Source organism: Nesoenas mayeri, assembly GCF_963082525.1.
Source record: "Nesoenas mayeri genome assembly, chromosome: 1".
In the NCBI taxonomy this organism is placed as follows: Eukaryota; Metazoa; Chordata; class Aves; order Columbiformes; family Columbidae; genus Nesoenas; species Nesoenas mayeri.
Window position 1 is genome coordinate 94,930,613 of NC_137541.1, and position 16,630 is coordinate 94,947,242.

The window sequence follows — 16,630 nt, forward strand, 5'->3', positions numbered from 1 at the left end:
TGTTCAGGGCCCCCTCCAGCCTGGCCTTGAACACTTTCAATGATGGGGCATCCATAGCTTCTCTGGGCAACCTGTTCCAGTGTCTCACCACCCTCATTGTAAAAAATGCCTTCTTAATCTGAATCTGCCCTCTTTCAGTTTAAAACTGATGCACAGTCTAGCCCTAGGGAAGGTAAGTGAACACAGATTGGGCTTAACGTTTTCCCCCTTATCAGCACTCCTCTAAAGAGGTTTTCTAAAAACACACACTCCATTTTCAGTCTGATGACATAAGCAATCCTAATGTCTAGGTGTTTGCAGAACATAACCTACAGTAAAAAACAGTGAGACTGTCACATGAGAAAAGTTTCTCACCTTCTGAAATATTTTCAGAATAAACCTGCTAGAGGTGGTTTCAGTATTACCTTTCTATTATCCTTCTTTGCTTTGAAGTCTTTTTTTATTCTACTTTTGGAACAAATATTTCACAGGATTATTTGTCGCTAAGGAACACCATGGAGAACTTGGATATTCTCTCTTTCTGCCCATAATTTGTTACTGTACATACATTTTTATTCCATGTTGTTCCTTCTAAATTCTTCTACCTCTACTAGTTCGCAACTGTTACCATAGAGCAACACTTTTTTCCATAAAGAGGCATTTTTGAAAGTGGTTATTTCTGCACATGGCATTTCCAAATGTTTTGCTTTGTCTTAACTAAATGCCCACCTTTCTTCAGAGTTCCCCTGAGAATCATGGGACAAGAAGACTAATTATAATCCATTTACGACAGTATGTTGGGACTAATCACATCCTTACAGATGGTAGATACAGATTTCTTTATAACTGGGACTGTAGTTTTTCTATAACCTATTTTTTAACTCCATGTAAAGAGATTCTTAAATCAGATCACTAATAACCGAAAAATCTGAGGAAAGAAAAAAAAAAAAAAAGCTTTTCCAGATAAGATAGCTGCTTTGAAAACTCCTGAAATCAGAAAACCAAGACACTGAACTCCCATTCAGTTTTAAGGGAAAGCAAGTCACAACAAAGATGTCTTTTAAAAGGCCCAGTTCAAACCTCAAAAACCCTGTGACATAAATGATGCTGTTTCCATTTTGCAGACTGTGCCTTTGACATGCAGAAAGGGTTGTGCAACTTGCTCAAGATCCTGCTGAAGACTCTAGTGGAGATCTGCTGACTCCCCACAAGTATAAGATTCAACGCTGTCCTCTTTCCCCAAATGCTTGAAGAACTTCCAGCAATTCACGGAATAGTTTGGTTTGGAAGGGACATTTAATGGTCATCTAGTCCAACTCCCTGCAATAAGCGGGGACATCTTCAACTAGATCAGGTTGCTCAGAGCCCCGTCCAGCCTGGCCTGGAATGTCTCCAGGGATGGGGCATCTACCACCTCTCTGGGAAACCTGGGCCAGTGTTTCACCACCCTCAGTGTAAACAATTTCTTCCTCGTGGCTAGTCTGAATCTCCCATGTTCTAGTTTAAAACCATTGTCCCTTGTCCTGTCATAACAGACCCTGGTAAAAAGTCTGTCCCCATCTTTCTTATAGGCCTGTTTTAAGTACTGAAAGGCCGCAATAAGGTCTCCCCAGAGACTTCTCTTCTCCAGGCTGAACAACCCCAACTCTCTCAGCCTGTCCTCACAGGAGAGCTGTTCCAGCCTCTAATCATTTTCGTAGCCCTCCTCTGAACCCTCTCCAACAGGCCATGTCTTCAACAAGACAGCAGAACAAATGAGAAGACAAGAAAAGAGGGAGGAGGGAACAAGACTCTAGCATAGATGGGATATTTAACAGTGCTCCAGATGAGCAGGAAGGATACGGTGATAGCATCTTCATTCACCAACGTCTTTAACACCCTGACCTGGGGAGGATATAGCTTTGCCTCCGGACTGCTGACTTTCTCTTACAGGTGGTGCTCCCATCTGGCTGCAGGCAGAGAATTCATGTGCTTGTGAAGCAAAATTAGTCTGTCATGATATACAAAACTGACCATCAAAAAAACGAAATCAAGGGCTAGATGTAAATCAAAACCATCACAGAGCCCCAGTGTCCTCTTAGGCCTCATTTCAACACCCAGTTGTATCCCCTAACAGTTCATTTTTCTGGTATTAGAGGTCAGAACCCCATTTGTCTTTTGCCCTATTTTTTTAATTTATCTTAGCATTGGTCTTATCTTAAGCTGCTTCTAATAATCAAATTTTGCCTATTTTTCTTCAGCTGTCTCTCCCATAGCTGACCTCTATAGTAATGATTAAAAAGCCATCAGTTTGTCCGTCTTGCAGACACAATGTTTTATTCACAGCACCTGGTAAGAAGCACTCTTTTTTTCTGAAAACATGCAAGCAGAAAATAAACTCAAGAACGCTGATGCAAAAATAACTTGTTTTGGCAAGTTCAAGTATTTTGTGTGTGTATATCTGCAAGGTGTTGGTAGCAAAGCTGATTTCTACTTCATCCTAAATATTATAGAAGAATAACCAAAACAAAACACAGAACCCTCAAATACCACTGCTTGCCAAGTGGGGAAAAAACCCAAAACACACCGGTAGAAGAAAAATATTTACTTCCCAGCATCTAAAATTATTACAGGCATTAGAGACCATCTAGAAAAATGCCTTTTAAAAAAACACTGAAGTGTTATTTTAATAACTTGAAACAAGAGACAGAGCCAGCACTACTGATCCACGAAGTCTGTTTTCTCTCCTAGCAGGCTGCATTAAGGACTGACTGCACTACCCCTGCAGCCCCATCTCTTTGTCAACCATCAGCCCAGGAGAGTTCAAATCACAACTTCAGAAGTAAAGCACCTCTCCTGGAAATGGAGAACCAGGAACAAAAAAGTCTGAGCTGGCCAAAACATAATCCCAGGTCATGGTGACAAGACTGGATTTCCACATTCTCAGCTATTGTGTGTTGCCTGCCCTTCCTAAGAAATTAAAAAGCAGCTTTTTCACTTCATTCAAGTTGTCAGTAAAAATCGATTCAGATGGCAGAAATATAGTAGAAGAATAACAACTTGCAGTAGCACTTGTTTACATCTGCTTCACTTTAATACCTTAAGCCTAAATCTGGCTTGTTTAATTTGCTTTTCCATCCTGAATCATGAGTCCTCTGGTAATTTGATCTATGTTGATGTGCTAAATCACACCTATTATATACATGTCTCTTAAAAAATAGTGTTTTGACAGGATTCTATTTTTTACAATTTACTTCCTCATCGTGGTCACAGTCAACCTGAAATAAGGCCCCAAAACTGAGCAGTCATGAAATTTGCACCTGCATTTACTGAACATTCTTACTGTCTTTTTTCAGCCTAAGAACAATAAATTAGATCAGAGTGCAGGGTCCCAAACTCCCAGCTGTGCCTTATCCACAAACAGAAACCTGTCAGTCATGTGAACTTGGCCATGTTGGAGCTGACAAGCCCTGCCAAGAGACAGCACAGCAGTAATGGCCCATGTTGCTTCCAGAGGAGCAAACACCACTGCACGGTGCTCTGAAGGTGTTTAGATACACCAGCTGGGACAACCGTGCTTCACTCTGAATGTGTGTCGTATAAATACACTTTTTACAGCTGAGAGTTTTAAGGACTGGCATTCATGTATTCAGCTGCATAAAAGTCGCACTTAAAAACAAAAAACTCTCTTTTTCTGGCCTTTGCTTCGTATTTGAATTATACTTGGCAAAAAGGATGAACAGACTAAACTTTGTAAATACACGGCTCATAGTTCCCCACTGTGTACTGCACACCACCTTAGCACTCCCACTAAATACGCAGAGGTGTACAGCACAGTAATAAAAGTTACAGGGGACACTGACTGGGGACCCTTTGCTTGCAGACAATATCTTCATATTGTGTTTGACCTCTGCAGAATGCACTGCTGAGGAATCTAACTGGAACTAATGAGTGACAAAAGAAGGTCAGAAAAAAGTTAGACATGGATGAGGAGACGTTCCACAGAAGTGACGGACATCTGGAAGTATATTCAGTAAAGAACTCTGCTCCCGAATGATCAGTTTGCAAGTAGTTTGAATACTGCTCGACTCGTTGGGGCAATGCACCATTGGTCTTAACCACTTCTGTAGAAGTGGTTGTGTTTCTAAACTTTCTTCCAGTGGTAAAGAGTAAAGAACAAGTATTGTGTTTTTCTTGCTTAAAACTTTTTGGTAGGGTGCAGCGCCATCGACTCAGGCATGCTTCTTGTAAATGCGGATGGTGGTTAGAACACAAAACAGCAAAACGAACCTGAAAGTCTTTCTAGAAGTTGCTGAAGGGAATGTTATTATGACTAAGAGGCTGGATTCACTGCACAAAACAGTTATTAATATTGCTAGTGATAAAACATAAAGGTTAAACAACTGAGGACAAGATTGCCAGATGTAAAATAGAAAGTTTCCAATTTAGGAGCAGCAGAGGAAGAACATGAATTAATATGCAAGGACCAAATTAGTAAAATAAAAATCTTCCAAGCCAAACCAAATGCCATTGAAAATAAACTCAGGAACTCTCCTCCTTCTCTTCTCCTCCCTGCATTCCAAGGAGAATTGAACTTAGAATAACCGCAGGGAATTTTAGAGAAATCTTACACTAAAACACTGAACAAAGGCTTTAAAAGGTAGAGACACTGTATGTGCTTAAAAGACACTTATTCAGTACTTTTTTTGTCTGAGAAATGATAAATGTTTTGGATTTAAGTTTTCTCATGAGTTTTATCTATAGTGAGATTGGTCATGATTCTTCAGAAGTTTTCAATCTGGGGTAATAACTGGTAGTTTCTACCTGGTTTATTAACTGGACAAAAAATCAAACACACACACCAAACCAAACCAAACCAACAACAAAGCAACAAACATATCAACAACCAAATACTTGGCAAATACACAGAATCCACTGGTTTTTGACTTTTTGTCCTAGCCTGTATTTCAGTGCTAGCTTTGTTAGCTCTGTGCACAGCAATTCACTGTCAGGCTGGGGATCCAATGCTTGCAGTATTCTTTGGCAGATGGGTCTTACACATTTCTGGCATGAGCTGGCAGATGTCCCACTCCAAGAAGAAAAGCTATTTCGCTGCTAATAAGTCAAGTTTATTATATAATATGGTAGGGCTTAAAAAATAGAGTCCCCTTGGTATTCCTCAAATTGAGGAGATGCCATGGATTGTTCAGTCCATGACAAGGGCTGTTATGGACTTTAAACTGGACTCCCGGCAAAAGGGTGTGGTAGATTAAACATCAGCACCACTGCACTGATGGTTGGCTTAGCTGTGGCACAGCTTTTCTGTTGAACTTGCATTCTGGAAAGATCCCACAGGATCTGACAGAAATAGGAGCTCCCACATGCAACCATGATCCCATCACAAAAAGCAGACACACACAGGGTAGTGCACTGACAATAAATGAGAGTCATATGTAAGAAAAAACCCAATAGGGGACAGTTCATTTAAGCCTGAACAATCAGGAAGAGCAGAATGCCAAATGCTGCAATCAGATGGACAGAATTTAGGACTTCTAAGACAGCAAACAGGGCTTGTCATCTGGGCATGGCGCTGCACCTCTTATATGGCTATATGATACGTTTGCATGTGCCTCTTCTCCCATATGGACAGGCACTAATATTCCCGCACAGAAATCAACAACCAAGGATAAATCAGTGATACTCAACATTAGGAGAATAATTTCAGCACTGATACCTCTGATCTAATCCCTGATCACCTAGCAATATCGCCTGCAGGTTTAAACATCTGATAGACCTGTATGGTCGCTAGAGAGAGGTAAGGACCTCCTGATTCAAACTAACCTAAGGTAAGCATCCCAAATAAACTGGAAGGATTTCCCCCTCCCTCCATAACCATTCAGTGCTCTCCACTGACTGTGGCACAAGTGTAGATGACTTGGTCAGATTATGCACATACCTTTTAGCTAAAAGCAATACGAAATAAATCTCACCTCATGTCCCAGAAAGAACCTGACAAACTCCTTCAGGAAACACCCTTGTCAGGTCATAGAGAAGCTAATTAGCACTTGAGAGGGTTTCCTGCCAGCCAGCTACAATCAGTGGCTCACTACTGTTTACAATTACAGTAGCTGTAGTGGCACATGCAGAAGAGTTAAGATGCAAATCAACCTGTCTATCAGAAGACAGGCACCGCTATCCACGCATCTCTGATAAGATACGAAGATACAATTGGGAAGGAAGGTCAAAATGCTCTCAAGTGTGCAGATAAGAACAATATATGTCTTTCTGCTGGCAAACTGGATAAGATCAAGGTTTCCTTCATAGCTTTGCAGGTGCATGGCAGAGGGAAGTATAGCAAGGGGAGGCTGACAAAGAGAACATGGGAATTATAAAAAGTAAGAAAAAGAAAATACAGAGGGCATCTGAACCCCAAATATAAGTGTTGACCCACACAAAAATAATGCACTACAACTGTGAGATCAAACTTAGTTGGGTTGGGTTGAATTTGATTTCTTATAATCTACTTTTGCCCCAAACAGATGACATCTTTCTAATGCACTTAATGAACTTCCTGCATCTTTAAGGGTTTGGCTGCTAAATCTGCCTGCTAAAATTGCCCACCAGCATCTCCTCTGAGAAATCTTACCCCATATCTGCATTTTGATAGATCCTGAACATGCTCACAATTGTATTTAGGTGACTGCTGTTCAGCACTTTTTGTTGGCCTTGTTATCATGGGAGATTTCACAACAACTTGCCTAACTTGTTAGTGAAGAAAAAGACATCAGCTAACATCATAGCCAAAACAGGCATATTCAGGTTGTCAGTGGAAGGCGGGAAGGTGAACAGACAAGTGGCAAGCCTATAGGTATACATCTGTGCAATCTAGAAAAAGCCTAGTAAGCATAAGATAATATACAAAGGTAAAAGAGCTATGGTTACAAAAGGTGTCTCTTCATAATGGTGTCTCTTCATAATCTCTTCATAATCTCCAAAGGTCAGGACTGAAAACTCCATCAAAACTACAGAAATATCAAATATTGTGCAATGGCGTTCACACCCTCAGTGTTAATACAATAGCAGCATAAATAGATAAGAACTGGAGTGCAGTTGTCAGTCCAACATTTAAACTCTTACTTGAAGTAGGTCAGTATTTCCAAGCAACCAGAACATAAAAACAAAACAAGTGACCACCAAGCCTATTATAACAAATCTCCAGCAGAGTCTGGGTTTATGAAATGACTGGGCATGATGCAAATGTTTGCTGCTGCACTGAAGAGACTGGCCTATTTGTCACTCTAGAGAAATTGTGCTCAGACAAGAATTGTAATAAAATAGCAGAAGAGACAGTATGTTCCCCACCCCTAAAATGCATGCCTCGCCCCTGAAAACACACACCTTGCCAGCTCAAGACTGTCGTTTGACCAATGTGGCCCTAAGGATATAGGCTGATCATGGCAGAGATTGTCACCTGCAACAGTCTCAGAATAAAAACACTTATCCTGTTGCAGCAAAGAACTAGGTGATAGTTTACCAGCTCATAAGGGTTAGATATCCTCAGCAGCCCACAGGACAGAACAACCTGTCAGCTGGGTGGCTAGTGGCTTTCCACAGACAGGCCGTGCAGCTATGTCCCAGAAACAGTACAAGAGAGAAAGTTGTTCCTCTCAGCTCACGTCCTGTGGGCACTGTAAGCTCTTCGCTTCCCCCCGTCTTATTCGCTTTTCCTAGACACGCAGCAAAAATTAAACCATTTCATCCAGAAACTCGCAGGTTACCTTCCTCAAACTAAATCTGAGGCTTGCTTTATGGAATATTTCAGAATCAAAGATGTGTTTGTGTATGTACGTTTATTTCCTCATTTAAGCTCAATATTAGGGCCACTCAAGCTCCAGGGACAGGATGTCACTGTCATGCCCTTTGCACCTGCTCTCCCCTCCACACCACCACAAGCACCTACCTAGGAGAAGCTACAAGCTGGTGTCTTTCATATATTTGCTGCGGTTTGGGTGTGGGTCAACTTTTGTGCTTGACATGCATCAGAGGAAGCTGCTGCCCATACCTGCACAAATTTATCAATAAGAGGTCAGTGTCCTGGCTTTTAGTATCGAGTTGGCTCCTCACTTTATGATTCTGCCATTCACTGAAATCCACTGGCCCAGCGCATGGAGACTCCCACTGTCTTGCTTCCCCATTCTGGTGAGACAAGGTGAGTAGGTATTGCTGCAGGGTAGCAGCAGGGTTTAGATTGTGTTTCTACTGCAGATCTCTTCTGGGTACAAACATGACTGGCCACCAACATAGTTGCATTAGTGCCAACTCCCAAGTGAAAACACTGAGGCTGAAGGTAAGCCATGGAAACTAGTTCGCCTCCTCAACTATGTGAAGTGAAACAAATCGTTCTGCTTTTCATGAACTTAATTGCTCTCAATATCTGTGGTTGCTAAAACCAAGCCTGCAAGGCGTAAATTCTGCAAATTGGGCGTATCCCTGAAGCTGTGCATTTGGCTTGTGAGCTGCATTGCTTTCATTGTGCATATACACAAAAACTCCACATACCCCAAAGGCCTAGTGTTGCAGGGGGACAGGCATGTCTTCAGACTGCTCTTGGGCAAATGGGAAGCATGCTGGATTACACAGCAAGGGGAGATTTGGCACTCGGACTTCTCCTGCTACTATGTCAAGATAGGCAGCCTGTCCACCCATAAGGGTTGCGAAAGCCTGAATGAGGTGTCTGACTAACTCCTGCCCAGTAGCAGGGACCCTCCTTTCTGGATTTCCATCTTCCTTGTCAGCCAACATCAGTCAGGAGGAGGAGAGAAAACCACAAGAAGCTGTTAAAGTCTTCTTTATTCCCTGGAGTCCTCCAACATGCCATAGTAAAATTAAGGCCTCCCAGGCAGAGCCTGAGAGCACTACTCTAATGAGTACTTCTGGAGGATTAGTCTGCTAGCAGGAGGAATGCCCTGAGTGAGTTATGTCATGCTAGCTAATAAGCAGTTCCATAAAACATTGATCTGTAGCATGGTTGTCAGGGTTTTCAGTTCTGGTTTTCAGTTCTGCTGACTAGGTTACACTAGGTAGAATCTGGAATCACAGTATCAGGAAGAGTTGAACGATATGTGCAGTTCTTTCCTCCTGTACAGTTTCTTTGGAAATGTACTCTGGCAGAATCAAATAGATCTGTTATTCTTTCAGCCACCTCTAGCAATAATCATGGTTTCAAGATAATACTGACACGTAAGAGCAAGCAGATCTGCACACGAGGTGGCCACTTATACTTCTGGGCTGTGGTCTGCTTAGCACAAGCTATGGTGTCTCTCCAGAGTGCAGCACATATCTGCAAAAATAAATCTGGGGACATCACTAGGTCTTTCAGTGGAGATTAACAGCATCTTCTTTGGCGGCTAGCCAGAGGCATGTGAAACAGCCTACAACTGCTCTCATGACATTCTATACAAATGAAAGAGCTTAGTAAAAAGAGGCAAACATATTTCTTTTCCAGTAGTGAAGCTCAGGCACTTAGAAAATTTGCCCTACACTGAATAGCAAATAAACTGCATATGTATAGTTGGACAGACAGATGGGCTCTCCTGTGCATTGCAGCTGGCTACATCTCAAAAGATTAGCAGAGACATCCCTTTGCTACTAGGATAAACTCTCCTGCAGAATGTAATTCCTCCCTATCAGTCTAACAGAAGAGCTTCTACTACATCTTCCAGTGAGTTTACTCACTGCCAGCCCAGCCCAAACTCCTCCTTTCAGCTTTCTGTACACCAAGCTCACTCACAGAGGAAACTGAGTAATCCCAGGTAGTTTCCTTTTGAATCACATCTAGTGACATTTGTGTTCTGGAAGGGATGAAACAAGCTTATTTCTTCTGGTGAGAAATGTCTTACCCCACCAGCACATTATGGGACAAGCAGCTGCTCTTGTCTATTTGGGTAGCAGTGGGAGAGAATCACAACCCAGCTCCACAGCGACTGGTGCTCCCAGCAAAACAAGGCACCTAAGAAGTGAAGTGTTTGCAGGGCAAGCCATCATGTGGCTGTTTTAGAGGCCATGAGTGGGATCTGCTGTGCCATTGGTAATGCTGCTGCATCTTTTTTTCTCAAAGGCTGGAATGGCTTTCACTGACAGGTTGACAGAAGGAAGGGCGAACGGAGAGCATTGTGGAAACTGTACGAAACACGTTGCCCATATCGAACTCTCTTCTCTCCTCCTCTTGAGTTTTTCAAAAAGAAATTAACATTTAATGTAAAACAGCCTGCTTTGATAGCTGCTTGAGTGCCCCATTAAACATTTTCCACCCCTCAGGGGAGACAAATATCCGGTCATAAACTGCAATTTGTCATGGATTTTCTAAGTCACAGGTTGACAGAAGAAGCTGTTATCACTCTCTGATCAGTATGCAGAGACCATTACACTCTTCAGCAATACTCTTCAATGGACGCAGCAAGAGTTCAAGAGGAGATTTAAAAAGCAAAATCCTTTGGTTTTGAACATAAGGCTCCTAGAAAAACATCAGCAGAGATTATTTCACCAACACAGCACTGAGTCAGTAACAAAATGTAATTCCCTGCTGGATGAGTGCCACTATTTGTTGTGATTGTAGTTATCACTATTCATCTTCTATTTACATACCATGTAAATGTATACCACACTTTGTAACAGCACACCGAAAACAAAGCCCCTGCTTAGAAGAGTTTTAATACTTCTGCTCCAGTGACGAATTTAGTCCTATCAAATATTTAGCAGCAGCAGTAGTAATGAATGCATTCTGGAATTATTTAGAGCAAACATTTACATGTACAGTCCACAACTCCAGCCAGAGTTGGTGAGCACTGGAGGACAGCAACTGCAAAGAAAAAAATCACCCTCCCATCCTCCAAGTCCTAGATAATAATGCAGGAAAGTAACCAGCCAAACAAGACTTCACCGTTAAGAGTGTGAATTTGTAATCTCCAGTCTTCAACCTCCATCCCTGGGTGATGGAAATGAGGAAGAAGAACAAAGAGAGTAGACTAAGATGATCTCAGGTTTGCAATGGTTATGCACAAAAATCCATTTTCGGCAGGCTGGGCTCTAAAGCCTTTGTAAACTTCCCTCCATTTAAACCAAATAAGAAAGAGTTTTGGCTGTGATCCAGCATTCCTAACTTAAGCACCTGCAGGGAATCTAAATTCCAAATGACCTGTGAAACTGTCCGCTTATGTAAGTGCCTAATTTCCTCTGTATTGCCAAACAGGAGAGGTGCCCTTAAAGGCCTCCAGACAGAGGCCCTATTAACTTCTCTTGGCTAAGAAATCTTCCCTCTTTGCCTGTCAAGACCCTGACTGCTCTTACAGGCAGACCTGCAAAATCCATCTCAGAGCAACACAAGTCTGCAATTCTCCAGCGTGTTTCATTCCTGGACATATGCTGCCAATTCAAACTCAACAGCTTCTTTCCATTTATTCGAAGAGTCAGGTCTTCTTCTGTTCTAACTTCTGACTCTAGAAAGCAGTATCTTTTGAGGGACTCTCCAAAATAACCAGAATTGCTAAACAAAACCTGTCTTCTTTCTGTGAAAACAAGCTGCATCTGCCTTCAGCTTTTTACTTCAGGTTGCATCATCCTTTGCTGTTCTGTCGTCTGATAAATGTTGCCAACTATGAGCCACTGAGTCATTGACCCAGCAGTGGCTGTATGAGAATGGGTCATCTGAGTCCACAGCATTGGGCTGGCAGGAGGAAGACGGCCCAGTCTGTGCACCAGCTGTCAAGCTGTCAGCGCATCAGGAGAACAGCATTGTCCCCCACATCGGAATACTGACATGATCTGCCCACGTTGGCTGCTCTGGGGAACCTCCCAGTGGACACTGCCTGCCTGTTGTTGAACCTCCTCCTGATGCGCTGGGCTGAGTATTAGTAGCTTCTGCCTACCCTTGCTCTCTCTCTGTCCTGTAGATCTTGCATCACTAACTGTTGCTGTGTCTAAGAGGGGATGCGTCCTTCAGCAGCCAGGAAAGCAGCACATGGAGGATGCATGACAGACCAGATAGGACCCCACTTGAATCTTTACTGGGTCATGAAACAGTATATAACATGCGATAGAGGGGTTTTTTTTCTGCTGCTATTGATGGAAAAGTCTCTGTCTCAAGTTGCTGAGTGTTGTAATTCGCTGTCATTTGCTGTGGTCTGTGTTTGAGCACTGTAGTTCATGCTCAAGGTGGCTCTCTCGCAGCTGTGTGGGAGGCTGGCAGGAAAGGCAGCCCATCAAGGTGCAGACAACCACCCTGGCACTCAGATACATCCCATCTTGCAGAAGACCTCTGAGAGCTAGAGTACTGACCAGAAAGAGAAGAGTCGCTTGCTCTGTGGCAGCTCTAGGGGAGCACAGGACTGCAGCAATGTTCTTTAACCTGCCCCACCTACAGAAGCATCTCTATCGAGGACAGCATTTGCATCACACTCTGCCTCTGCCACACCACAAGGAAGTGGCAGAGCAGGGGAGAGAGAGAGAGAGAGTCTGGCTTGGCCAAAAGGTGGTAAAACTGATAGAGTGATCAGCATCAAACGGATGTGGGGAGAAAAGCTGTCATTTATTACCTACTTAGGTGATATTTATACTTCAACATTTTTTCCAGAAACAAAGAATCCAAGGAAACAAAGTAAAAGTAACGTTCAACCACTTGTGTTTCCCCTGGCATGACATCTTTCTGAGAAAACATCTTTTTTTGAACCCACACCCAGCAACTTTCATGACCTTGTTATAAATCTCTCAATCTTGGTTCCCTGTCATTTGAGTTAGTAAGAATCTTAGTTTTTATCTCCAAACGCAGCAAGTTTCTAGTCCCATCTCACTCACTGAGGCTGGGAGATATTCAAAAAGGTGACCTGGTGAAGTTTAAAAAAAAGGCTAAAAAAGAGGAAAAAGTGAGTAGATTAAAAACATATAAGCAAATTATTTTAACCTCCTGGTTTTGTTTTTATTTTTTAACTGTGAGAGGCGAGCATTTTCCTTGGGAATCCTGGAAGGTGGAAATAGGTGAGCTGCTCCCAGGGACTGAGCTTCTGCAGAGGACACTTGGTTCAGCTCTGCTCCCAGCCAGAAAGCAGTGCCTTTACAGGTGATGGACTTGCAAAGCTTCCATGTTTGCTGCTCCACAGGGATTAGGCCAATGTGTGCCCTTGATGCAAAAGAAAAGGCAAACTACTCCCAAAGTAATCTGTGTCACTCAACAGTAACCCAAACTCTGCAGTAAAAGGAACAATTCTGACTTTTACTCTGGCACAGCATAAGCAGAACAAAGGGCAGGGCACTTTGCTGGGACTCCCAAAAGAGCACAAGTGAAATTACCGCCAAAGGTGCACATTTTCTCATAGTCACGTCTACTTTTTTGGCAGCAGAGAGAGGTATGGAAAATCACAGGGGGGTAGAAACATTCCAGAATTAATATCCCAGTAGTGGTACTTGTTAATATTTTGAACAGCTTCTACAACAGGTAGTTCTTTCTTTTCAACACAGAAGGCATGAGAGCTTATTTCTAAACTGATTTTGTTTGATAAAGGTGAGATTAACCATCTTCTTTAGCACTATTTTACTTAACTGCAAAAATAGTCCCTTACTAGCCCTCCTGCCACCCCTTTACCCCAATGCCAGAACTGTTCAGAGTTGAGGACAGCTACAGGCAAGCAACGCTTCAGGCACAGCCTTGGGTTAGCGATGGCCTCTGTTTGTGATCTGGCTAGGTTCTTTTTGGTTTAGTTTACACAAATAAGGCCATTTTACTTGTGTTCCCATGCATGCATATCTACTGGTGGCAGAATATCCCAGGGTGAGATAGATTTCTTCTGCGATACGAGTTTGTGAAATAACAAGCTGAGTCTGCTGATGTTAAAAATGCAGCCTATTCTGAGTTATTTTTTGCCTTTTTTTTTTTTTCACATGCCTTTCTTGCAATAGGAGAGTTCCTCTCCGCCTCGGTGCTTACGTCAGCCGAGAGTACCCCTCCCAGACAGCCTGTGGAACCAGAGTGTAAGCTTCTTGGCACGTGTTTCGTTTCTGTTAGACTTAGAAGCATCACAAAGAGAGCTAAAACCTGCCATCTCGGAAAATATGTTCTTCTCTTAGTCCCTAGAAAACCTTAGCCTTAGCTACTACAAAATGACTATGTGGCACGGAAAGAAAAGCAAAAAAAATTCTGTAAAGCTGGATTTTGAGGACATAAATGTTGGGGAAAAAGTCATTTCAGTATGATTTATGGATGTGAAGGCTGTGGTCTAAATGTATAGCCCAGATTAGTTAAAAAAAAAAAAAAATCTAAAGGAGATAAATGATCTAATGCTCCATCCACGGGTTTTGGGAAATAGTGAAGTCACTGGGAATTATGACACTTGAGACAATAAATAAAAAGCATTCACTTGAAAGTAAATGTTCAATGGAAAGTCTGCCTCACTCTTTAGAAAAGCAAACATAGCTCAGGCTCGCTAGTTCACGCCATGTAACTTCACAGTCCTAACTCAAATGGTAGAAACCTCTGGCCTCTACCCTTCCTTTGCTCACTGAAGATTTAATAGAAGATTACTTGAGTGAGGTCTCATATTGCTAAAACCAAATTAATGCCCGCAGCTGGTGTAACTGACCACTCACGCTGATAAGTGTCCTCATAAAGGCTTGCAAATCAAACGCTGCTTGTGATGCTTACGTTCACTTTGCCATGCACTGTCCTTCCTTTACAGCATAAAACACTAACAAGCCTGGAGCGCACGTGTAGACCTATAAAATATGTTGCTTACTCATAAATTGGTGATTTACTGCGGGACCTCACCGATCAGAGCAGATCCACTTTCACCTGAAGGTACAGGGCTGTAGGAACTCCCACAGTTCTGCATAAAGAGATGGGAGATGCCACCTCCGGGGACAACTCGGAGTTTCTTCATGCTTGAAGTGGAAATGAAAGCCCTGCACAATGGACCTGCTCGCCACTCTGCTTCCACACCCCTGCTCGCCCAAGCCCCCGTGCCCAGCTGGGCTCCACCACCAGCTGCCACCGCGGTGCTCCCCATCCCCAGCACCCACCCCGCCTCACCTGCTGTACACCAGACACTCCATGTGGTTGATCTCCTTGTCGGAGCGGTAGCGGCTGTAATCCTCCCACAGGTCCTTGATGGCAGTGACCGCCAAGATGAAGAGCACGGGGGCCAAGGCCAGCTCGGGCTGGAAGGCGTTGACGGCCGGCACGAAGTTGAGCAGCGCAATGAACACGAAGTAGACGTTGGCCAGGCGGTGGAACTGCTCGAAGAGGTTCTTGGGCAGGAAGGAGAGCGCTGTGTACTTGGTGGTCTTGAGGCGGTTGCTGGCCAGGACCGTCCTCTTGGACTTGTCCGCCTCGCCCTCAGGTAGCAGCAAGTTGGAGTGCACCAGCCGCGTCTTGCTCTCCTTCTTCTTCCTCCGCCTCCTCTTCCTCTGCCTCTCCTTCCCCTCCGGCAGCACCTGGGGTGCTCCCTCTCCTCCTGCCGTGCCCTGGGACATCGCTGCCGCCCTCCAGCCGCCCAGGCCCGGGCACAGCGGGCAGCTCCCACCGCCAGCCACGGCCCTAAGTTATCATCCTCCGCCGCCCGCCACGGCTCTCCTTTCCTCTTCCCCTCCGGGCTGGGGAGGAGGGCTCTCTCGAACCCTCTCCTAACCGCTCTACCGGGACCTCGCTCGATTTCTCCTCCTCCTCCTCGGCCGGGGAGGGGACGTGGGCAGGCGGCGAGCCGAGCCCTCCTCCCGCGGGCCTCGCCCCATCCCGCTGGCGGGCCGGGCCCCGAGCCGGCCGAGGGCGCGGGGATGCGGTGGCCACCGTCCCATTCGCCATGGCACCGCCGGTGGCGGAGCGCGGGCAGGGCCGGGGCGGGGGGGGGAGGCGGGAGGGGGCGGTGGGGGCCCCGCGGGCGGGAAACGGAGCGCGGCGCTTCCGTGCGCAGCCGGGCCCCGGCCGCCCGCTCCCGCTCCGGGCAGCGGGCAGCCGGCAGCCTAGTGCGCGAACCCCCCGCCCCGCCACACCGACCCGCGGGTGACATTTTATCGGCTGCTTTGACTTGGCGCTACACGTGGGGAGGAGGAGGCTTGGGTCTAGAAAGCAACGAATTTCCACCGAAGCGTGGGCAGCTCCGCGCCGGCCTTTCTCCAAGGTCCCGCGGCCGGCGGGAGTTTTTATCATCTGACTCATTTCAAAATACGCCGCTTTGTGACCGGCACCGGGTGCCAGGACTGTGTCCGGCCCCGCGCTCAGCACGGGCGGTACCGCGCCACCTCATTAATGTTTATAAATATGTAAAGGGTGAGTGTCAGAAGGATGGAGCCAGGCTCTTCTCGGTGACAAACAATGATAGGACAAGGGGTAACGGGTTCAAACTGGAACACAGGAGGTTCCACTTAAATTTGAGAAGAAACTTCTTCTCAGTGAGGGTGCCAGAGCACTGGAACAGGCTGCCCAGGGGGGTTGTGGAGTCTCCTTCTCTGGAGACATTCAAAACCCACCTGGACACATTCCTGTGTAGCCTCATCTAGGTATTCCTGCTCCAGCAGGGAGATTGGACTAGATGATCTTTCGAGGTCCCTTCCAATCCCAAACATACTGTGATTGTGTGATCTCCCAACTCCCTGTTTGCAGTTGCCACGCCAGAGTGGTCCGGTCAGCGGC

General features: G+C 44.8%; 1 protein-coding gene across 1 annotated transcript in view; it reads right to left on the reverse strand.

Annotated features, from left to right (window-relative positions):
- Positions 1–16,007, reverse strand: part of ATP10A (ATPase phospholipid transporting 10A (putative)) — a gene marked incomplete at both ends in the record, with an annotated part of 113,556 nt that extends 97,549 nt beyond the window's left edge. The window contains 2 exons of the mRNA XM_080351459.1: positions 15,032–15,336; positions 15,525–16,007. Coding sequence (XP_080207585.1) covers positions 15,032–15,336; positions 15,525–16,007 — 788 coding nt within the window. The remainder of the gene's footprint in view (positions 1–15,031; positions 15,337–15,524) is intronic.
- Between the last annotated feature and the right edge of the window lie 623 nt (positions 16,008–16,630).